This window comes from Amblyraja radiata, chromosome 6, assembly GCF_010909765.2.
Source record: "Amblyraja radiata isolate CabotCenter1 chromosome 6, sAmbRad1.1.pri, whole genome shotgun sequence".
Taxonomy (NCBI): domain Eukaryota; kingdom Metazoa; phylum Chordata; class Chondrichthyes; order Rajiformes; family Rajidae; genus Amblyraja; species Amblyraja radiata.
Window position 1 is genome coordinate 96,671,246 of NC_045961.1, and position 24,578 is coordinate 96,695,823.

At 41.5% G+C, this 24,578-nt stretch overlaps 2 protein-coding genes across 4 annotated transcripts in view; one reads left to right on the forward strand and one right to left on the reverse strand.

Moving 5' to 3' along the window:
* nipa2 (NIPA magnesium transporter 2) overlaps positions 1 to 11,890 on the forward strand; it is a 35,338-nt gene extending 23,448 nt beyond the window's left edge. For both annotated transcript variants that reach the window (XM_033023272.1, XM_033023273.1), the window contains 3 exons: positions 3,985 to 4,075; positions 7,782 to 7,942; positions 10,983 to 11,890. In XM_033023272.1, coding sequence (XP_032879163.1) covers positions 3,985 to 4,075; positions 7,782 to 7,942; positions 10,983 to 11,626 — 896 coding nt within the window. In that variant the 3' untranslated portion in view covers positions 11,627 to 11,890. The remainder of the gene's footprint in view (positions 1 to 3,984; positions 4,076 to 7,781; positions 7,943 to 10,982) is intronic.
* Positions 11,891 to 13,909: 2,019 nt separating this feature from the next.
* The window catches only part of cyfip1 (cytoplasmic FMR1 interacting protein 1), a 100,012-nt gene continuing 89,343 nt past the window's right edge, over positions 13,910 to 24,578 (reverse strand). For both annotated transcript variants that reach the window (XM_033023271.1, XM_033023270.1), the window contains exons 28-32: positions 24,138 to 24,210; positions 23,404 to 23,498; positions 19,896 to 20,134; positions 17,217 to 17,364; positions 13,910 to 15,288 (exon numbers count right to left, since the gene is read on the reverse strand). In XM_033023271.1, coding sequence (XP_032879162.1) covers positions 15,124 to 15,288; positions 17,217 to 17,364; positions 19,896 to 20,134; positions 23,404 to 23,498; positions 24,138 to 24,210 — 720 coding nt within the window. In that variant the 3' untranslated portion in view covers positions 13,910 to 15,123. The remainder of the gene's footprint in view (positions 15,289 to 17,216; positions 17,365 to 19,895; positions 20,135 to 23,403; positions 23,499 to 24,137; positions 24,211 to 24,578) is intronic.

Sequence of the window (24,578 nt, forward strand, 5' to 3'; positions counted from 1 at the left end):
TCCAAGAAGTCCCGATTGGCGGTTGATGTACGTGACTTCTGGACTTTGACGGCGACCTGTCAGTTTGGTGAAAGTTCCTCAGGGACTGGGGCAGTGAGCTCCTCATACTTTAAAGCAGCTGCTCTCATTGATCTTGCGAAGTGTGTTTTGGACATGTGGGCTGACATGGTAAGCTTCTCAAACAGCTCAGGATGACAACCTCCAACAGTCTTTCCCAGTGGTCCATCCCACAGAATGAGATCTCCAACAGTTCTAATCCTCTGAGGCGCTAGCTGACCTTCTCTATGGCTTATGAGCAAATGTATCTCTTTTGGTCTCACAAGTTCCTCAAGTGGGACGTCTGGAAAGAACTTTTGCAGCAGCTGTGGTGTCACATGTTTGTGAACATCTGCAATGCTGTCCAATCCATAACAAACTAACTGGTGCGACTTGAGTGTGCCCTTGGGAGTCTTCACTCGGATCTTTAGAAGGTAGCGCCTCGTCTCTACGTGGACCTTCATCCCCCCAACTCCATGGACGATAAGCGTGATGTCTTCACTCCTAAGGTTCAGTCTACTCGCAGCCTTGTGAGTTATGTAGTTGGTATCTGAAGCCAAGTCAATTAATGTCCCAACCTTTTGTCCAGCATTTGCTACGACCTCCAGAAGCATCATAATCACTGGATGCTCTTGCAGTCCACCTTCCTTTAGGAGGCTTGGCTGATGCTTTGCAGTGTTGAAGGCTCTTGATGCAGTGTTGGAGAACACATCTCGGCATTGTTTTGCCAACTCTGGTGGAAGTTTGCTGAAAAACTCCTCTTGGTCCACTGTATATTTCTTCTTGCCTTTATCTTCCTCTGGACCAAATTTACTCCTTCTCTGATCCACACTGCTTTTCCTCATCTCATAATTGGGGCACAGATAAAAATGATGCTCAGGAGTCTGTTCATCCTTGCAGATTTGATTTTTACATAGATATGCAGGTTTGCAGTATGAACCATCATCATGATTTTCAAGACACTTTTTGCATGCTCCCAACTTCTTTACTGCAGCTCTTTTCTCTGTCAGCTTTAGCCCTCGAAACTGCTTGCAGAAGTACAGCTTCCTTTTATGCTTTACGTCACCACAGACTACACAACTTGTGTGGTCATTTTCTGACTTGGTAGACTTGGTTCTGGCATGTCTTGGTTCAGTCCGAGTTTCCTTTCTACTCGGCTCCTCGTCCCTCAGTTGCTCGAGCTGTTCGTATATGCTCTCCTGCTCTTTGAGAAATGACAAGAGACTGTCAAACCGTTTCTCTGGTGCCACAGCATTCCTCTTGTCAGCTACATAAACCAGCCATTCCTTCTTGAGGGTTTCTGGAAGCTTTGTTTCAATTGATTTTGTCATCAGTGGATTTTTAATAGCGCCTGTGTCTCCGAGATCGCTCAAGTCCTTAAGCGCCTTTTCCACAGCTTGAATTAATTCCACTATTTTACGTGGCTGATGTCCTCTGACAGGTGGGATTCTCTGAAGCTCCTCCACTATCTCAATAGCAATAGCTGTTTGATTTCCAAACCGGTTCTCTAGGACACGAAAGATATCATCTGCAGTGTTATAACTTGTGAGGCAGAGGTCTCTTGTAATTTTGTCCTCCAGACTGTCCAGCAATTGAAGCTTCTTCACCTCATTTGATCCAGTGGGTTCACCTTGCTTTTGCAGTGCTTCCCAATCCTTCCTCCATCTATAAAAGTCACGCTTGTTTCCAGTAAACTTAGGAAGGGCCGTGGGTCTCAGTCTGATGGCTGGTGAAGGATAATTGAAAGCATTCGCCGCTTGTGCTAATCCTTCAGCGTCCTTCTTTATTCTTGCCTGTATGAAGTCAGCCTTCCTGGAAACCAGCTTGGGGACGAGAAGCTTGAGTGTTCTTAGGTGTTTCTGGAAGCTTTCTTGCTCATCCAGAGGGACCCAACGTTTCCACCGACTGTACGTCTCCTTTGCAGTCTCTACCAGTTTCTGCAGGCGGTTAAGCATGAATTCATATGCTTCTTGGTTGTTATTTGATGATGGCAAGTTCACATGCACCATCTGCTGTCTAGTGAGGTGGATAATTCAACATTTCCAAAGTTTGCCCATAGAGTGTCCTGGATGAGCCCTTTGACCTCTTTTAGTTTCGACTCACACTCCTTTGCAGTCTTTGCCAGGTCGACATTTTGCTGTTCAGTTAACACAGTTTCTTCATCTGCGTCCAGCTCCGCCTCCAGCTCTACAATGAGTCCAGCCTCCACATCGTCATTGGCTTCCATGACTTTTTCGGCCTCCTGCATGAGTTTGTTGAAATTGTTCCTGAGCTCCTCTTCAGACATTTCTTCATGGTTCCTAATGATGCTGTTAACAAGACGAGATAATGCCCGTTTTGCTGTTGTCCTCTTCAGCTTGAGCTGCTCAGCTGACTTTCCAGTAACTTCATCAGCCATGTTTTATCTTGACTTAACTGTCTCTTTTCCAGGTTTCCAGATCTCCTGGCCCCGCCCGGTTTTTCACTGTCAAGTCTTCTAATGTTTTTGCAGATTCCCCGCTTGAAAGGGATTTGATTTATCTACCCCGAAATGATGAACTGGATTCACTCAGACCAAACACTTCTTTTCCACCTTTTTTATTTTCTCCTCCTTTTATTTTGGCAGATTAGTCTTTAGCAGTTTTTAGCAGTTTTAGTCTTTATCAGTTTTGGTCTTTATCAGCTTTGGTCTTTATCAGTTGAAAAACCGGCTGCCAATCGGGTCTGTAGAAAATCAGTCCTGCTTGCCTTTTCTGGCTATCGCGGCAGTCTTTTCGGACAGTCCTTTTGATTTACTGTTCAAGTTCTGCCGCTCGCAAGTCTCTTGTGTCTTCTTCACTGGCTTCTGGTGCTGTGTGCCCTTTTGACCCCCTGGCAGAACTCGGCAGGCTGGGGTTCCGCCCACTTTAATCACTGTCTCGTGATTTCAATGTAGCATTTCTCTGCACCTGTTCTTTCATTTCAGTTTGACTTGACAATAACTAAGTGGATTGTTATATTATAGTTAGTTCTGTTATAGCGTTACCTGTAAGTTTGTGCATTTCCCATTACAGTTTGAACTCTCTCCAAGTTAGAGTGAAACATGCGCTCACGACTGACTATTGTTTGATCTTGGTTTTTGCAGTTTGTACTTGTACGCAAGACGGCAATTATTTTTCATGCTCTATCCTGTTTGTGTGATAAATTCAAGTTAAATGTAGTGTTTATGTTTGATTGCTATTTTGATTTATTCTATACGTTCTCATTCTTCCTTTCAAATTGTCTCTAATCTTTTCCAGTCCTGTAATGCTCCAGGATGTCTGCACTATTCTAATTCTGGGCTCTAGAGCATTTTGAAATGTAATTACTCTATCAATGGCAGCTATGTGTCTAGCAGCAAAAGCCCCTAAATTCTGGAAATGTCTTCCTTTAAGATACTCCTACTCTGCTTAAAGCTTTGCTGATCTGCCCTATTATCTCACCAAAAGGACACAAAGTGCTGGAGTAACTCAGTGGGTTTGGTAGCTTCCCTGGCGAACATGAATAGGTGATGTTTTGGGTCGAGCTCTTTCTGTGGACTGTCTCACCATAGAGCTTGGCATCAGGCTTTGATTGATAACCTTCCTGAGAAGCACCTTGGGGTATTTACTCCATTCCAAGGCATTTTTCTGTTGTAAAATTCAAATGCCTTAAAATCCTATGTAGGGTTTACATGTCCTAAGAGCAAAATTAGGCCATTCAGCCGATCGTCTACTCTGCCATTCAATCATGGCTAATCTATCTTTCCCTCTCAACCACATTCTCCCGCCTACTCCCCATAACCCCTGACACCCGTAGTAATCAAGAAATAACATGAATGTCCTGAGCTTTATCACAGTTATACAGTATGTTTTTGTCAAATTATATAGCTTTTTAACAACGATGCTTGCAAACTGAAAATTATGACGCGTAAGACATCAATGTTTGACTATTCTTTATGCCTTTTTGCAGTGGGTGCTGGCGAAGCTGCTAACTTTGCTGCATATGCTTTTGCTCCGGCTACGTTAGTAACCCCATTGGGAGCCCTTAGTGTCCTAGTAAGGTAAGATTGTTGTTCCTCATCAGAGAATATGGTACTGACAAATTAGAATAATGGTATGAAAATGCAAAAACACACAAAAGTGATTCACTCTACTCTGGTTTTGCAAATTCCTGTATACTGGATTATGAGTTTCAGAGCGCCTCTGGGTTTTGTACCAGATTCAGTGCTGACCCACATTCCCTCACGCTGGAAAATGTTGGTGCTAAATGCCAGTCAGAGGAGCTGAGTAGATGGACCCATACTGGAGATTCCCACCAACCCGGCCAATTCTATTCACTCCAGGTGATATCAAGTAACAACTGAAAGCAGTGGATACAGCAAGGTCTACAGGACCAGATCACATCCCAGCTGCAGTTCTTGAACCCCTGTGATTCAAAGCTAGCTGCACCATTGACCAGTACAGTTACAGCACTGACAATGTGGGAAACTGCCCAGGTATGTCCATTCACAAAAAGCTGGACTCATCTAATTTACTTCATTATTACTCTCAGTCGACTCTCTTGAGCAATGTGACGAAAACTTATTAAGGATCAATGTGTACCCATAAGAGTAGGGAAGATTCAAACAAGAGGACATGACTTCAGAATTAAGGGACAGACGTTTAGGGGTAACATGAGGGGGAACTTCTTTACTCAGAGAGTGGTAGCTGTGTGGAATGAGCTTCCAGTGGAAGTGGTGGAGGCAGGTTTGATTTTATCATTTAAAAATAAATTGGATAGGTATATGGATGGGAAAGGAATGGAGGGTTATGGTCTGAGTGCAGGTAGATGGGACTAGGGGAAAATAATTGTTCGGCACGGACTTGTAGGGCCGAGATGGCCTGTTTCCGTGCTGTAATTGTTATATGGTTATAACCTACTCATCAATGCTATGTTTGGGCTTTGCCAGCATCACTTGGTCTCATCACACCCTAACTATAAATATGGACCAAAGAGCTGAATTCTAGATGCAAGGTGATAGTGACTGCCCTAGACATTGAGGCGGCATTAACAGTTTTGCATTTAGGCATCCTGGTACAATTGAAGTTGATAGTTAATAAAGGGAAAACACTCCAGTGGTTGGAGTCGTACCTTGCATGAAGAAGGTGATTGTGGTTGTTGGAGGTCATGTCAATGCCATCCATGCCAACGCAGTCCTCGTTTGGCATCTCGACAATCACGCCAAACATTTATTCTCGCTGCCACTGTTTAATATTGTACCAACGGAGGCTATTTGTACAACATTGCCCAATCCTGCACCTCCTGCCACCAACAAAGTCAAGGACAGATAGGAACATCTCTGTGCAGAGCCGGGCATTATCCTGTCGTGAAAATATATCAGTTACCCTTTATTGCCACTGGATCAAAAACTCTCACAGAGGATCTTCACTAGAAGATATGCAGCAGTTGAGGAAGGTGGCCTAACTTTACATTCTGCAGCAAATTAGGAATTGGCCGTGAATGCTGCCCTTTCTAGAAAATGGCCAGATCCCGAAATGATTTTTTTAAAGTAATTCTCAAATACATAGCGAAAGGCTGATGAGGTCTGGGTGTATTTTAATATATGCTCATGCCTTTTGAAATGTGTGCACAATGAATGTGTATCCTTGGCAAACGAAAAGCCTTTGTGATTATTGATAAGTCAACACAAACAATCATTGTGAAGGTGTGGATGATATCAGCGAATGAGATGTGTCTATGGATCATTATATTTGATCTTTGACATTGCTGTGTTAAGCTGAGTATAACAGTTCTAACTTGAAATTAGAAGGAAGGCGAGATACATAGATACATAGACAATAGGTGCAGTAGTAGGCCAGGCCATTCGGCCCTTCGAGCCTGCACCGCCATTCAATATGATCATGGCTGATCATCCAACTCAGTATCCTGTGCCTGCCTTCTCTCCTTACCCCCGATCCCTTTAGCCACAAGGACCACATCTAACTACCTCTTAAATATAGCCAATGAACTGGCCTCAACTACCCTCTGTGGCAGAGAGTTCCAGAGATTCACTACTCTCTGTGTGAAAAATGTTTTTCTCATCTCGGTCTTAAAGGATTTCCCCCTTATCCTTAAGCTGTGACCCCTTGTCCTGGACTCCTCAACATCGGGAACAATCTTCCTGCATCTAGCCTGTCCAACCCCTTAAGAATTTTGTAAGTTTCTATAAGATCCCCCCTCAATCTCCTAAATTCTAGCAAGTATAAGCCGAGTCTATCCAGTCTTTCTTCATATGAAAGTCTCGTTGAGACTCGCAAGACTTTGAGAAGGAAAGACACAAAGTAACTCAGTGGGTTTGGCAGCATTTCTAATAAAAAAATAGGTGACGTTTTGGATTGGGGCCCTTCTTCAGACTGACTGTAGTAGACAAATGAGGGGTGGTTTGATTGACAGATGGTTGGACCAAGGTCCTCCTCCTTTGTTCATCCGTGGTCGGGGCCATGAACCCTCTGTAGACGGCCCAATGTACAAGAACTCTCGTCGGGATGATCTAAACTCCGACGTCGGGACAATCGAACACACTCCGCAGCTTGCAGCGCCCGAATCGGCACTTTCCTAAAGGAGACCGCGGCTTCAGGATGTTATAGGCCGCAGGCCGGTGGTCGGAGCTCTTCTCTGGCGATCCCCGGCAAGAATTAAATTCCACCTAGCATTTTTCAGCCCATCTTATCAACTTATCAATGTCAATCTGTAGCTGAAAACCACCCTCTATTAACAATGCCGACAACCTTAATGTCACATCCAAACTTGCTCATTATGTCTCCCTCATTTGCATGTAAAACCACATATCCATTGCCATCATCATCAAGTGTTCATTCCTCAATTGCCCATGTTCTGCTCCTCCACCCACATGGCCCCGAGTTTGGCTCTGGGTGCACTTCTCAGAGCAAAAGTCACACCACCATTTTCCACAATGGAAAACTCCTTCAAGAGTGAGAAGCACATTGAGGTCACCCATTGCCCTCTCATCGCATTTCCTCTGTAGTAACCATCTCTAAAAATGTTTCATCCATGCAGCTCCTAATCTCATAGGTGCAGTGTTGTTCCTTCATCTGGCACTCAGCAGATTATTCTGGTGGCACTTGGTGCAAATGTCATCTAGGAATTCCTCTGTGCTGCAGGTGATATAGCATGTGAGATTGAATTCTCTTGACATACTTTTTTTTTTAAACTAGTTGCTTGAAATATAACCCAGGTAGTATTTGGAGATAATGCGTGGAAACAGACTCTCTGGCCCACCGAGTCCATGCTGACCAGCGATCACCCGTATACTAGTTCTATCCTACACACTAGGGACAGTTTACAGAAGCCAATTAACCTACAAACCTGCACGTCTTTGGAATGTTGGAGGAAACCGGAGCACCCGGAGAAAACCCACTCGGTCACAAGGAGAAGATACATTTGTCTGCATTTGTCCTCAATATTGGGGATTTTTTCTTTCTTGTAACATACTGCCAACAAGGCATCATCTATTTTGTAGGAAAAGGGCGATCTCCAAAGCAGTAGCACAAACTAATCTGTAAGTGGTCAAAGAATAGGCAGATTTTTGTTTGTTGTCTCCGGTTCCATGGTGCCAGGACAGATCATTGAAGAGCAATTGTTGAACATCAGTTGTGCCTTCAACAAAAATAGCCTTGACTACTGTAGCTGTTGTATACTTTAATCTATAATTTATCTTGAGCGCAATATTTACATTTCTTTATATGTCAACTGTTTTGTTTTCACAGTGCCGTTCTGTCATCTTACTTCCTGAATGAGAGGCTTAATCTCCATGGAAAACTTGGTTGTCTTCTAAGTGTTGTGGGTTCAACTGTGATGGTAATACACGCACCACAAGAGGAAGAGGTGGAAACGTTACATGAAATGGCCATTAAACTTAAAGATCCAGGTACAGCACATATTTTAAATTACTTAACTCCTGTGGTTCTTAGTTAAAGTAGGCATTGGCCAAATCTTGGCTGTAGCCGTTTCATCTCACTGCATGGATTTGAGCACAAAATCTAGATTGGCATTCCAGAGCAGCATTGAGAGAGGGTTGTGCTGGTGTTGGAGTTGACTCTTAAATAGTAGATTATACTGCAAGCCTTTCTACCCTTCTAGACTGGACAGCATTCCATGAGGATTTCAGGAATTTTCTTGGGAGACCTTAGCCAAGATGACCAGAAACAGATTATCTGCTATTTTATTTTATTACTAGGTGGTTCTTGTCTGTAATTTGCCTGTGGGTTTCCAAATATTGTAGCTTTGGCATCGTCTCCATTTCAAAAGCATTTAATTGCCTACAGAGCGTTTTGCAACGTCCAGAGGTGGTAAATTTAGTTTAGAGATACAACGCAGAAACAGGCCCTTCGGCCCACTGAGTCTGCACCGTCCAGTGATCCCCACACACTAGCACTAGCGACAATTTACACTTATACCAACCAATTAACCTACAAACCTGTGTGGCTTTGGAGATGTGGGAGGAAACGGTAGATCTCGGAGAAAACCCACGCAGTCACGGGAAGAACATACAAACTCCGTACAGACAGCACCCGCAGTTGGAATTGAACTCGGTTCTCGGGCGCTGCAAGCATTGTGAGGCAGCAACTCTACCACTGAGCAGTGCCATAAAATACAAGATTTATTTTTTCTGCTTTGCTAATGCAATTATCTAAGTATCAAAATTGAAGACGGGAGAATGAAAAACATTTGTTTTTCTTTGTTTTCACAATTATAGTTGGACTTCTCTTTGTCATTTTTCTAACGTTAGTTTTGGTAATTTTATCTGTAGTGAGATGAATGTTTTGATGACAATAACCCAGCTATACAACTCATAGATTTACTGAGTAGTTACTGTGTGGTGTGCGGCAGATATGATTTATCAGGAAATTATTTGCATATAATCAAATGGTTCGATGTACCAATTTTATGAAACCGGCGAAGCTGAAGTTTAATGTTTAGTACTTGTAACATTGGACACGGAATAAGTCAGAGGAGCATGTAATAGATCACTCCTTCCCCCACACATTCATCTGTCCACCCACCTTTCTCCCCCTCCCTCCCCTTGTTTATCCCTCCTATTCCCCTCCCAAACTTGGTTCCATCTATCCATCACCCATCATCCCTCCCCTCCACCCAATCTGGTCCACCTACCATCTCACCCATCTACATACTGTTATACATTGGATTCTGTTCCTTTTCCTTTCACTCCTGATGCAGGTTCTTAACCTATAATGTTGTCTTACACCATTTGTTTCCACAGATGCTGCTTGAGGTGCTGCGTTCTTCCAGCATTCTGTTTCTTATAATGACTGAGTGGGTTTAGACAATGGCTCCGTTAGAGAGGTGAAATTGGTAGCTAAAGGCTGCACGTTTAGCTTGAAGCTAAACTTGGGTCACTGGAAAGATTGATGGAGAGAATAAATCATAATTTTACTGTATGTATGAAACTACAGTTGTGAACTTGTCAATGAGACTTTTTGGCATGAACAGCTACATGCAGGAGGCCTAGGAGTGACTCCCACCAGCTTTTCCTCAGCCATTAATCCTTTGTGGAAATTGTCACTCACCCTCACGATAAGAGCTGTGCACTTGAAATCAGATTGTTCAATCTTTCCGTTAAATTCGATGGTGCATCTCTGATGTGTTGCTGAGAACGGCCTTTGGGGTAATTAGTAGAAAGATTGAAAGCATGTAATAAAGAATTGTGCCAAAAAGAATTTTAAAGTCGGAAATGCTTTTAGTGTTTGAATGTTCAGTGTTGTGGTGTAAGCATGAACAGCATGGAAGAATAGTTCTGCCCGTTGTCTCTTCTGAAACACGTTATCAGAAGTAATGGTTGTTATTTTGGGAATGGAGGAACTGGAATTAAGAATGTTGTTTGTTCCTGTTGGCTGGTTAAGGAAAGATTGGATGGTCATTTGCCTTAATGATAAAGGCATTGTTTGATGTCATTATCCTGTATGGATCAAAAGATGTTTAGTTTGATTCTTAATTTGTGTTGCTCTCAAATGATTTAAGATGATCTCAGCTGTGGAAGCAGCTGAGGTTCAGTAATTGGCTTTATTACCCAGGGACATGAAGTCATGAATCAGATATCCCTCTCGTTTTCCCCACCCGAGGGACAGACTGCCAATTACCGATAGCAAGACTGAGTGTCTTCAGGGAGAAAAAATGAACATGCCACACCTGCTCTTTTATTTCTTCCCTTCCCATCATCGAGGAACCCAAGCACACTTTCCGGCTGTATTAGTTATTCATATATCCAATACACTGCATTTCATTGATTGCTTGTGATGCGATGACCTTGAACTTATTCTTCACTTTAATATCAGTTTAGTTTTCCATGCCCATGCTACGCTTTGCCTTTCCATCTTGTAGAGCTGGTGCCTCACAGCGCCAGAGAACCGGTTTCCATCTTGACTTTGTGTGCTGTCTGTGGAGTTTCCATGTGACTGCCTGGGCTTCCTCTGGATGCTCCAGGCTCCGTCTCCTTATCCTAAAGACGTGGGTTTGTAGGTTAATTGGCCTCTGTAAATTGCCCCTAATGTGTCGGGAAATAATGTGTGAGCCGTGTGTGTAGGGAGGAATTGCAGATGCTGGTTTAAACCGAAGATAGGCACAAAAATCTGGAGTAACTGAGCGGGTCAGGCAGCATCTCTGGAGAAAAGGAATAGGTGATTTAACATCATGCTGCCTGACCTGCTGAGTTACTACAGCTTTCTGTGTCTAATGTGCAAACAATGGTCGGTGGGCTGAGGGATAGCACATTTCTGACTTAGCGCATGGCAACCTTCAGGACTCCGTATCGATTTGCATTAACTCTTGTTCTCTCTACACAGATGCTGCCTGATCTGTGGAGTATTTTAAGGATTTTACGTTTATATCATGTTTTTTTTGTGTCAAAATGAGATTTGAATTTGCTAACAGTATTTTCCACTCTGTTTCAGGTTTTCTGGTGTTCGCAACATTTGTCATCATTATTTCCCTGATTCTTATTTGTGTTGTTGGTCCCCGTCATGGGCAGACGAACATCCTGGTTTACATAACCATCTGTTCTGTAATTGGTGCCCTATCTGTGTCCTGTGTGAAAGGCCTTGGTATTGCCATAAAGGAATTCTTTGCGGGCAAGCCCATCCTTACCTACTCTTTGTCTTGGATTCTTCTACTGAGCCTTATAGCTTGTGTAAGCACCCAGATTAACTACTTGAACAAAGCACTTGATATTTTCAACACATCCTTAGTGACTCCCATTTATTATGTGTTCTTCACTACATCTGTTTTGACATGTTCAGCTATCCTTTTCAAGGAGTGGTATCACATGGACAATGATGACATCATTGGCACATTGAGTGGTTTCTTCACCATCATAGTGGGCATCTTTTTGTTGCATGCCTTTAAAGATATCAATTTAACACTGGCAACTTTGCCTGTGTTCATGAGAAAGGAGGAGAAGGGATTTGCTGCCAATGGTAGTGTACATTATGAGCGGTTGGACCACAATGTGGAAAACAAAAGCTGTACTGACAGTTCAGAAATGCACCCCTCTGAAATGATATCCTCCAGAAGAAATGGCAACATGATCAACATGTGAGAGTCGGAAAATAATGTGTGAGGGATAAAGGAAATGCACTGCCTGGCCTATAGTAACTGTGCTGTCATAGTCACCAGAATTGAGCTGCTTGTAAAACAAAGGTTATCTGTGTTGGTGACTTCATTTGTTGTAAAGGAGAGTCTCTCGGGACAATCATTTTTCCTCCAGTGTGATTGGAATGGACAAAGGGTTATTGTATTTACCTTTTTATTTGCCTTAATTTTCATGGCTCATTTTTAAAAAATAAACCATTCGAATGATGCATTCTGGTTTACATGGATTAAGTTATTATTGGGGAAAAATGTCACTGTCTCCATATTATATTCATTATTTTTTTGAAAACAATTCTGTATGCAGTAAGAACCCTAATTTAAGGTTTGCAATAAACTTTAGATTCTCTTACTCTATCTGCAATGTGGTAGTGAGAGACATGTATCTGCAACATTTAATGAGATGGTGGAAAGACCAAAACTATTGTTCAGTGCTTTTAATTAGATTTCTGACCTGTTATTAAGTTTGTATTCAGTCTGAGCCTTACTGAAATCAAACTCTTTCAAAAATCAGTTCATTTACTGTAGGCATTCTACAAGAATTACCCAAAGTAAAGTGAGTTCAGAAATTTAAAAAAAGCTGTTTTATTTAGGAATAATCTCTTCCTATACACTTGTCAATCCGGTGCCTGACTTAATCATCTTGTATCTTTTCTGATTATACTGCTTAGTCTTAACCCCACACACACTCTCAGTCCAGAAGGAGAGTCTCAATCCAAACTGTGCATTTCTATATACAGCTGGTGCCTGACCCGAGTTTCTCGGGTAGTTTATTTTTTGCACATCTCTGAATTGAAAGTACATTGCGATATTAATAGGAAGAAAGGTCTCAACCCAAAACATCACCCATTCCATAGGAATTTAATGCACATTTAATAGGAAGAACAATAGGTTGTAAAATCTGCTAATCAGGCAAGATTAACTGGGTTTTACTATGTGAAGAATATTTAAGTGATAATATTTTTCCTTGTAGGTAGACTTTAATCCTATCCATCGTAATTAAAAGTCTGCCAGTTGGATCTAAATTAAAAATTCTGAGTCACAATGTTTTAAGTGTTTGCTTTTGAGACTTGAGCCACATTTCAAGGGTAAAGTGGAATGTCAATGAACATTTGCCTTACTACAATTAACTTATAGACACTGAATCATCTAATGAAGTGTTATTTCAAATTATTGCCTTCAATGCTAAAATCCTTTATTGTAAAACTGCAATTGCAAAAGAGGAATTCAACTGGTAGAAATGACTAAAAATCAGACGTATCCAAAGACATCACAAGAGGCGGTGGCTGTTGCAGCAATATATGAGGCATCTTGACAGGTACTCAAATGAGCAAGGCATAGAGGGATATGGAACTATTGCAAGCTGGAAGCAATAAATTGTAGCAGTACGCACCTGATCTGTGATTTGATGCTAACATTATTATTGACATTCTCCAAAATGGTGATTGTTACAACAATACAGTTTTAGTTGCACTTCCCAAGTAACCATGATGCTTTGGTCAGCAAATCATGTTTGTGGTAGCTCAATTTTCCCTTGCAATGCTGATTTTTATCTTGCTTACAAAAGAAACAATGTCTTACTTTAAGCTTCTTATTTGCAAATAAAATCCTGGAATTTAAATCTAAACTGCTAGATTAGAACAGGGGTGACATAAATCCTAACTACTGCCCCAACCCACATGTTGTGGTGGCTCGAGTGGATATGAAAGCTCAAGTCCAGGTATTTCTGCTATAAGGTGTTTTTCCTCAACGCTGATTGAATATAACACGAGTGATAAATTAAGGAAGACTATTATGCAGGTTAAATTGGTTATAACGTGATTTCAGTCAGGAACTGAAGAACCATTTAAAAGTTATCCTGGAAATTGACAAGCAGAAGAAAGCTGTCACTGGTTCCATGTCATCTCCCTGCAGTAATCGAGACACCGTTGTCTCATAAAACACAGCTACTCATCGAACTGCAGGTGGCCATTGAAATGGACAAGCAATTCTATTGATTCTGGTGCAATTATACTCTTAAACAATATAACATTCAAAATGTAGTATTTTTAGCCTGCAGTAACAAAAAAAATACTTTGTGCCCTTGAAAAGATCTTTATTCATATTGGGAATCTGGAACTTGCTTGCCCCCTTACTCCCAGACATAATTGTTTGTAATCTTGTGATTATCCATAAACGAGGTTTCTTATGAACACAACTGTAGATTGAGTTAAGCAACAAGGCGTTTTATAAATGGAAGCCTGTACTCTAGGTTTATTTCTTCACTTGTTCCAAGGGCATGATAGAAATTAAAATTCACATGGCAAATTGTAAGACGCAGTCACCCACAAGGACATTTCTAATTGATAAATATAACAGTATTTTAAAGACACTTGGACAGGTACATGATTATGATACATACAGTGAGATATATGCCAACTCAGGCAAATAGGACTAGCTTCGATGGGGAATATTGGTCGAGCCATTTAAAAAAATAAATTATGTATAAAGGTGGCAAAACATTAACCAGTAATTAAAATAGATCCCTATTAGTCCATTGAAGGGGCTGATTTACATCAAGGACTTTTAGTACCACATTCTATTGACAATTCCTATTTTTCCAAGTTAAACTTCCAATGAATGCCAACAGACTATTTGGTGATAAGGGGTAAATCAGAACTACACAGAAACCTATTCTAATGTTATATCCATTCATGTCTAATTTTGTAAATAGGATCACTAAATTGTGATCAAACATTCCTCTTGATGCTCTCGAGATAAAATAAAATAGCTATAAACCCCAAACATTTTTGATTCAGATTAAATTAACAACTGCATGCAGTTCAAATGAAAAGCTGGCAAAATTGCAGGAGTCGTCAAATTAGATGCCGAAATATTTATTTTTCCATATAAACTGGTAAACATTTCAAAAAATTTCATCACTCATCTTTAAAATTTCTTGTAACTATAAACAGTGGAAAATAGTATAAATGAGCCGCAATACAAAAAAAAATTAGAAGCAAAAATATTACTGGAAGAGTGGGAAAAAAACATTTTAGTACAGCACTAGTAAACTATCAATGTAGACTAGTGTAAAATATATAGATTTGAACAAAAATGTTAATATCCTTATAACAATGCCATTACAAAGAAGTCATAGTCTGATACATTTTTTTTATATTTCAAGAAATCTTTGCGGTTAAAATGTCGAACCAGTTTTTACTATTTTTAATTCCTTCCAGGTACTTTATTGCTGGTAGTGTTTGATGGTAAGATCATCCATAAAACCCTCATCTAATACAAAAACTGTTCTCATTTATAAACAAAATCACACAGCAATTTAAATATTGAATCATTTCCCATTATTAGAATGCAGAAGATCAGGCAGTTGATTATTCAGGTGCTCACAATAACACAGTTCTCTTACAAATATCCCTCGATTACTTCCACCGCCCCTAGTGCCTTATATTAGGAGCTTGCCAGTGACTGATGAATAGGTGGCTGGAAACAACGGACATGCTCCACAGGGACATTTTCACCATCACCTGACTTTAGGTACTTGCTCAAGATAGCAAAGATTTCATCATTGAGAATTTGGAATTTGCGAATTCTGTCGACCATTTTCTTCAAAGGCTGTAAATATGGAAGGAAAGAAAACTTAAAATAAATATGGTTGATGTTATGAACCTCATTTCTTGCTTGTGCTTACTTAGCCCTCAGATTCATTTCTACGGAGAATGGCTCAGTCACCTAACTCATCATTTAACACTCAGATGGATCAACAACAATGAGACGAAGTACAGGAAAGAGATCAGGAACCTTGTGTCAGAACAACAACCTGACACTTACTGTTAGAATGACAAAATATTTACCCAAAGAAGCAAGGAGGTGACACTGCCCGTTCTCAACAATAGTGCTGCTGTGGAGATGGTCGACAGCTTCATGCTCCTTGCCATCCCAATCACCAGTAAACTAGTCCTTTTACACTGACGCAGTGATCCAGAAAGCACATCAGCATATTAACTTTTTAGGTGTCACAAAAGATTTGGCATGTCAACAAGGTTTCTTCTGAACTTCTGCGGTTACACAATATAAAGTAATTTAATGGGTTGCATCACAGCCTGGTATAGCAGCTGCTCTGCTCTGCTCAAGATCATTTAAATCTGCAGAGAGTAGCAAATACTGCAGTTCATCACAGGCTCATCAATCCATCTTCATGATGCATTGTCACTCTATCCATTCCTTTTCTTTCTTTTTTTTGTGGAGAAGATACCAGAGCTTAAAAGCCTGGATGTCCAGACTTATGGGCCTGTCCCACTTAGGCGATTTTTCTGGCGACTGTCAAGTTGCTGGCAGTCGCCTGAAAAACCAGCAACTGGAACGGCGACTGTCAGAGTGGAACACACACATTGCTTCATCACCAGCCCGTTATGCAGGCGGGGGACAGGGCAAGCGGGGGGAGTGCTGTCTGAGTGAAATTCACATGGTGCAAAGCCAAGGTGATACAGACACACACTGCGATGAACAGGAAGGTTGGTGCTGTAATTAAGAAGCTGAAGCACAGTGTACAGTAAGTCCTTTAAAAGAGTGGGGGAGAAGGAATGGAGACAACGTTTAAGGTGCCAGAGATACACGGCTGTGAAGCTCGGTGGACATTAAACATTACCGGTCGGTTACCCGTGGTTCTGAAAACTAGTGCATACGTTTTTTCCCCCCAATGAGCCAATGAAATTCCCTGGTCAGCACCGGCTACAACCTATGAGAACCTTAGACCTCCTGACAACCCACTAGGACCTCCTGGTGACCCACCTACGGCACGAGAATTCTCGCTACTCTCCATGGCGGCCTTATTCTTGCCGCCGCTAATTTCACAATACATTGAAAAATTTGCGGCGACCATAATGAGGCCGCGACTAGTTCCCAGAATGCGGGAACTCCCCGGCAACCACAACCATGTGGTGACTGATAATAATCTGCAGCCGCCTAAGTGGGACAGGCCCATTAATAACAGCTTCTACTCCACTATTGAGTTCCTGAAACAATCACCGTCTTTCACACCCACTTCCCCAACGTTTTGCTACATAACTCTAACTCCTTCTCTTATTGAACTTTAGTATTTTTGCACTACTTCAAGACCACACTACAATCTTTGCACCGTTCTACTGTTTAGCATTCATTGTTGTATCTATTGTTACCATGTTACATGCAAGCGGGTAATTCCATTGCACCCGGTATATATGACAAATTTTTCTGATTCTGAATCTAGGGTTGGTTTACGCAAGATTAATGGACTTTCTGAATTGTTTGGAATGGGGATATCTCAGTTCCAATCAATTATTATGTATGCAAGCCAATGCCAAATTATCATTCAAATATAACAGTGGTCAGATCAGGTTTGGGATGATTTAGCAAATCCCAGATGAGTCAAATGGCTGAGCACATTTACATAGTTAAGGCACCACTGCTGACACCTTGTGGGAACTAGCACTGGAGAATAATTAATGCTCAGCAAATATTGCCTGGCGAAGAGATAACGTCTTCAAGACCAAAAAAATACATGCCACATTTTTGAGGACATCATCTTTGCCATCATGCTTCTGAACTTTCAGCAGATGGTAGCAGAAGTCAAGGACATCAAAGCGCCGTTGTTGTCCAAGCAATGTTATGATCATACAGCCAGCCCAGTGCAGTCCATCCCCAAAGCACTGCCTGTGAGATTTAAACACAACGTTAATGTCAAATAGATCAAGTTCTTGAATGATTTGGGATACATTAACATAATTTTCATTGTTTTAAATAGTTGTTTGTGGGCGACATTGTTTATAGAATGGGGAGCTGATGTACACGCATCAGAAAAACGCCAGTTTAATCTCTGGTTGTGCCAACCCCTACCATTTGAGGCAGGTAACTTTGTACATTTGAGCAGTACTGTAAAGAGTTACGATTCCAGTGCAGTGTCCAGGAACTCCTACAATGATTCCCAAATGCTGATATCGTTATTGCCATCAATTGATTACTCTCACCAGAATATAACCAATGTTCATCAAATACTATCTTGCCTTGAGAGAAACATAGTTCATCGTCTAGAAATAAAAAAAGTATTTTGTTCACTAGGGAATGTTTCTTTCAAGCAGTCGGAGCCAGACTCGATATCCACAATGCACAAATGTCCAAAAGAAAAACAAATTTGAAATGTTCTATATTGTAACAATTCACCCAAACTAAAATTATTTTAGAAATTGAAGAGTTACATAAGTCTCTTATGGCCAGGACTCTGGATTCTCACTAGTTCCAGTATATGTTCACATCTTGTTCAATTGGACTACTATTGCGTTACCATCATCACTAGTACATCCACTACTGTTGCCCAATAGCCAGCACAATAATAAGTATGACTCCTGCCTTTATAGCAGCTTGACAGAAAAGCACTGTGAGATATGCTAGGATTTTGATAAATGGCATTCAATAAAATCCATACCATCCCTCAATATCATTTATATTTTAGCCCCATGCTCTCCAGTTTCTACTTAATTTGTGTCATGGTGCTAATGTCTCACCTCTCATTTTGCATATGCAACTCAGACTCCGAGACAATTCGAATGTCCATGGACAAACATGCACGCCATTTTTAGGGCTTCAAATGCGATTAGTAATTTCAAAGCACACAATCTGCAACGACTCATCAGTCCATCCAGAAATGTAAAGAAAATATCCTTTGGAGAGTTTAGTCAAAAATCTGATTTTTAAATAGTATATTTCACCTGTTGCCACTTTAGTTAACTTTTTAAAAGATCAAACCATCTTAGAAACATAGAAAATAGGTGCAGGAGTAGGACATTCGGCCCTTCGAGTCTGCACCGCCATTCAATATGATCATGGCTGATCATCCAACTCAGTATCCTGTACCTGCCTTCTCTCCATACCCCCTGATCCCTTTAGCCACAAGGGCCACATCTAACTCCCTCTTAAATATAGCCAATGAACTGGCCTCAACTACCTTCTGTGGCAGAGAATTCCACAGATTCACCACTCTCTGTGTGAAAAATGTTTTCCTCATCTCGGTCCTAAAAGATTTCCCCCTTATCCTTAAACTGTGACCCCTTGTTCTGGACTTCCCCAACATCAAGAACAATCTTCCTGCATCTAGCCTGTCCAACCCCTTAAGAATTTTGTAAGTTTCTATAAGAACCCCCCTCAATCTTCTAAATTCCAGCGAGTACAAACCGAGTCTATCCAGTCTTTCTTCGTATGAAAGTCCTGACTTCCCAAGAATCAGTCTGGTGAATCTTCTCTGTACTCCCTCTATGGCAAGAATGTCTTTCCTAAGATTAGGAGACCAAAACAGTACGCAATACTCCAGGTGTGGTCTCACCAAGACCCTGTACAACTGCAGTAGAACCTCTCTGCTCCTGTACTCAAATCTTACAAGTCACACTGCTGTTTTTCCCTTTGTGGTTAACTACTAACCTTGTTTGCGGTGACAAGCTCCCTCTCCTGGGCAAGTAGCAATTCAGCTAACTACTCTATGTTATTTACAACAGAGTACAATACCAACAGTGAGTTTGCATTCACTATTTCTGAACTCAATTGCAAGAACACTCCAGTGGGTGAAACAAAGTTAATTCTATGAAGGGGAAAAAAAATCAAAATTCTGAGCCCACCCTTTCTCACAGGATAAAAGAAATGCATGACACCACAACCTATAATTTTTCTCAAGACCTTATTATCAATAGAATCAGCCATACAGCGTGGAAACAGGCCCTTTGGCCCAACTTGCCCACACCGACCAACATGTCCCATTTACACTAGTCCCAGCTGCCTGTTTGACCTACATGTCCCTCTAAACCTGTCCTACCCATGTACCCGTCTAAATGTTTCTTCAATATTGAAATGTTACAGTACCTGCCTCAACTACTGCTTCCGACAGCTTGTTCCACATACCCACCAGCCTTTGTGTGAAAAAGTTACCCCTCAGGTTCCTATTAAATCTTTCCCCCCCCCTCACCTTAAACCGGAGTCCTCTGGTTCTCGATTCCCCTACTGTGGGCAATAGACTACCCAATCTATTCATCGCAAGATTTTGTACACAAAATCTACACTGTGGCCCAATGTATCAAGCACATGAAGCAGAGTTAGGAAAGCACAATCATACTGATAGATGCAAATCTGTCACCAATCCATTCACTCACTGGGTCAGATTACTGCATCATCATAAAAAATGGAGACATACAAGCACTTACTCTACAGTGAATTCGTGTGCCCCTACTGGAATACAGTACACAAACTGCATGGCACTCCAGAGTCTGTGGAATTCCACACATTCATCCACGTGCATTACTCCGTTACTTGGAAGAGGTCCTCGCCAAATGGAATCATCCAGGAATAGTTGAATTCTTGTCAGAATCACTTCAAACATGGACAGTCCACAACAGAGGCGCTCCTTTGTCAGCAAATCTCCTTCACGAGCAATTGCAACTTGCTGTTTATGAAATCATTTAAGTTAGAAACAGATTAGAAGTTCTAGAAATTCCTTCATCACAGATTGATCAGCTTAATTTTACATCTTTAGTGATTCAAATGGAACTCAAAGAGCTAGCTTATCATGGTATTACTGCAACCACTGTACAACATTTCACTCAATGGCTGCTGTGATGTGGTCTTGCTTATATCTGGTGCTGATTAACATTAAACAAAGTGGGTCCAGGACCAAGCAGCCCTGGTGAGAAGAGAGAATTTGATTGAGATCCTCAAAGTATAAATAGGAAAGTTTGTAACTGCTCAGGTAACATTAATAGGGAGCAAAACAAAAAGAATTGTGGAGGAAGGAACTGCAGATGCTGGTCTACACCGAAGATAGACACAAAATGTGAGAGTAACTCAGCGGGACGGGCAGAATCTCTGGAGAGAAGGAATGGATGATGTTTTGGGTCGAGAACCTTCTTCATACTGAGATTCTGGGGAGAGAGACTAAAGGTATGGAAGGGTAAGGTGTGAAAACTACATATCAAAGCAGATTGATCCAAAGAATTAACGTTTCATGTCAATTACCTTCCATGCAGACTGCTAAAGCTATCAACTTCAAGTGTCAACAATTCACACTCCACAGATGCTACCTGACGTATGGATTATATCTAGTATTTTGTTTTCATTTCAGATTTACAGCATACACAGCTTTTATGCAAGATGAAATGTTTATCTGATTGGTTTCGATTTTCCAGTTATCATTCAGAATAAGCAATTAGTTGCACAAATTCAGTGTGTGATGCTTGCTAAACTACCAGATCTTAATAATAATAATATATTTTATTTGTATAGCGCTTTTCAAGGACTCAAAGTCGCTTTACATGGTGAGTCAAGAACAAAACAAAATAGAGCAGTAAGACAGAGATGCAAAGGGGAGGAGGACATGGGACTAAGGGTATGCAGAGGTGAAGAGATGGGTCTTGAGGCGGGACTGGACGATGGTGAGGGACTCAGAAGTTCGGATCAATTGTGGGAGGGAGTTCCAGAGCCTGCCCTGGAGAAGGCTCTGTCTCCAAAAGTGCAGAGGTTGGATTTCAGAATGGAGAGGAGACCGGCTGAAATGGATCTGAGGGACCGTGAGGGTTGGTAGGGGGAGAGGAGGTCAGTGAGATAAGGGGGGGCCAAGTGGTTGAGGGCTTTGTAGGTGAGGACCAGGATTTTGTAGATGATCCGGTGGGAAATGGGAAGCCAGTGAAGTTCTTTGAGGACTGGGGTGATGTGGTGCCAGGATTTGGTGTGGTTAATGAGTCGGGCGGCTGCATTCTGGACCAGTTGGAGTCGGTTGATGTTGCTGGAATTAATGCCAAAGAGAAGAGAGTTACAGTAGTCCAGTCAGGAGGAGATGAAGGCATGGATGAGTCTTTCAGCAGCGGGGGGTGTGAGAGAGGGTCTAATTTTGGCAATGTTGCGGAGGTGAAAAAATTATGTTTTGACAACATGGCGGATGTGAGGCTCAAGGGAGAGGGTTGAGTGAAAGATCACGTCAAGGTTGCGGGCCTGAGGAGATGGGGAGACAGTGGTGCCGTCAATAGTGAGAGTGGGGTTGTTAATTTTGGTAAGTGTTGATTTGGAGCCAATGAGAAATTCTGTTTTGTTACTGTTTAATTTAAGGAAGTTGAGTTGCATCCAAGATTTGATGGCTGACAGGCAGGAGTTGATATGGAAGAGAGGGGGGTGGTGGGGGCAGTTGGTGCTGAGATAGATCTGGTTGTCATCAGCATAGCAATGGAAGTCCAGTTTGAAGTGACGGAGTATATGACCAAGGGGGAGGATGTAGATGATGAAGAGGAGGGGACCGAGAACAGAGCCTTGGGGAACGCCTTGAGTGACTGTGGCTGTAGCAGAGGTGTGGTTATGGAGAGAGATGAAGTGGGATCGGTTGGAAAGGTAGGAACGGAGCCAGCTGAGTGCAGAACCTTCAATGCCATGGTCTTTAAGTCTGGTAAGCAGGATGTTATGGTTCACTGTATCGAAGGCCGCACTCAGGTCGATGAGGATGTTGAGGGAACCAGTGTCAGCAGAGGTGAGGAGGTCGTTGAGGACTTTGAGGAGAGCAGTTTCTGTGCTATGGAGGGGGCGAAATCCAGATTGGAGGGGTTCGAATAGGTTATACGCAAGGAGGTGGGAATGAAGTTGTGACGCAATGATACGCTCCAGGGTTTTTGAAAGAAAGGGGAGGTTTGAGATTGGGCGATAGTTAATGAGAGAGGAGGGATCAAGACCAGGTTTCTTTAAGATTGGTGTGACAGCAGCAGTTTTGAAAGCAGAGGGGACAATTCCTTGGGACAATGAGGAGTTGAAGAGATTAATGAGGATGGGGCAGAGAACGGGGAGGCAGGACTTCAGCAGGGGAGTGGGGAGAGGGTCGAGGGAGCAGGTAGTGGGTTTGGAAGAGCTAATGAGTTTGGAGATTTCAGTAGGGGTGACCAGGTCAAACTGGGAGAGGAAGCAGTGTGGAGGAGGGGTAAGGAGGTCAGTGGAGACGTTGAAAGGAGGGGCCTTGGTAGGTGGTGGAGTAGATGCTGGGGAGTCAGGTACAGGGGATAAAGATTGATAGATGGTGCTGATTTTGTCAGCGAAAAAGTGGAGGAATGAGTTGCAGAGATCCGGAGTAGAGGTAGGGAGAGTGTTGGCTCGAGGCCACATTACTCAGGTTTTGTCAGAAGATGTGTCCCTCAAGCAAGATGATGGAGCTAGTTATCGACTTCAGGAAGCCTGGTGGAGGACATGGCCCAATCAGCATCAATGCCAAAGTGCAAATGGTTGAGAGCTTCAAGTTTATTTCCGTTAAAAGTAGCAATGATCTGCAGAAGAACCAATTGATGCGACAACCAAGAAGGCACACCAATGTCTATTGCCTATACTATTGTTTCATCACAAATGCACACTACATTTATGTTGAAGGGAGGATTCCAGTCATAAATAAAACCTGTATACAATATAATTCTTCTCCAAACACTATTAAGCATTAATGTATTAACTCTTTGGTCATCACCTGGTTGAGACAAATTCATCTTGTAGACAGAAATGGTGTATTTTACATTATGGATGAATATTGGAGGAGAAAACCAGATATAATTTGCAGTACCCTCATGTTTTAGTAATCATGAGAACTTCTGTCAATTATAATTTGATTTTGCTCCACATTACATTGTCGAAGTAACCTGCAAATGCTCTTACAACTTTGGAAACAAGTGGCTTACAGCGGGACAAATAAATAATTACCTGAGGTGTTCCAAGTCGCTCTATCAGAGGGACAAGATGAAGTGCGGCGTATTTAGTTTCCAGTCTCTTCATCTTTGTATCTAGCCTCTCACCCTCTGTTGAAAATTAACACATGGAATATTAAAAATGTGTTTATTCTCGACCCAAAATGTGTGGTGTTGCTGGCTAAGTCAGCATATATTGGTCATTCCAATATGCTCTTAACTAAGAACAAAGTGATTAGTGAATCAGATGAGTTTTTAATGACAATCAGTAGTTTCACTATTACTGACATTAGCTTTCCACTGCAGATTTATTTAGTTACATGTATTTAAAATGTCCTCAGCTGTTAAAGAATGTGAACCAACAAAATACCAGATCAAAGGGAGGCTACAGAGTTTTGGCTGTTGAGTAGAGCAACTACTCGTGGATAAAAACTGTAAAATCGCAAGTTAAATTTCACTCACGTAATTCTGCTGCATTAAACATTTCCTGCAATAATTTCAATTAATTTTGTGTCCTTCAATCAAAACCATTAAAGTACATTGAAAATAATTTAAACTGCATTTAAGACTGACTTGACTCAGAGTTCGAACCATACTTTTCAAAATGTTGTTAACTAAAATGCAACACGGAAGATTAATTTCAATGTTAAAGTAGTCACTAAATTACTCTACCGTAAACGTATTAGCTTTCCTATTACCACAATCAGAATTTTCATGGACCAGAAAATAATTGGAGCGCTCTTCAATTACCTTTGATGTGGATTCTAGGCAAAATATTCTGGAAAGGTGCTGCATGGAGCAAGTCACAAACTTCCTCTAAAGACTGGAGAGAAGAGAATGTAGATATTAATTCAGGGCTGCTGCAGATAACTCTGGTCAATTATTAGTTTAGTTAAAAATTGCTTGTGAAGAAGTATTAATGATTGAATAGTTGTCTGATAATTCTATTCAGTAGCAATCTGTGTGATGCATTGTCAGCAGGCAGGGTTTCTGGTCCTTGGATTTTTCACAGGAGGAATCCTGCATGGGAACTGTTAGAGCTAGTGGTGTAAAAATGACACACATGATTCAATAGTCAACTTCAAAAAGTTATTAATATAGTACACTTGAAATGAGGAAATGTTGCTGGGGAACGGGGAAGAGCGGAGTAGCACCAGCATGATAGTTTTCAAAGAGGTGCATGTGCAATTC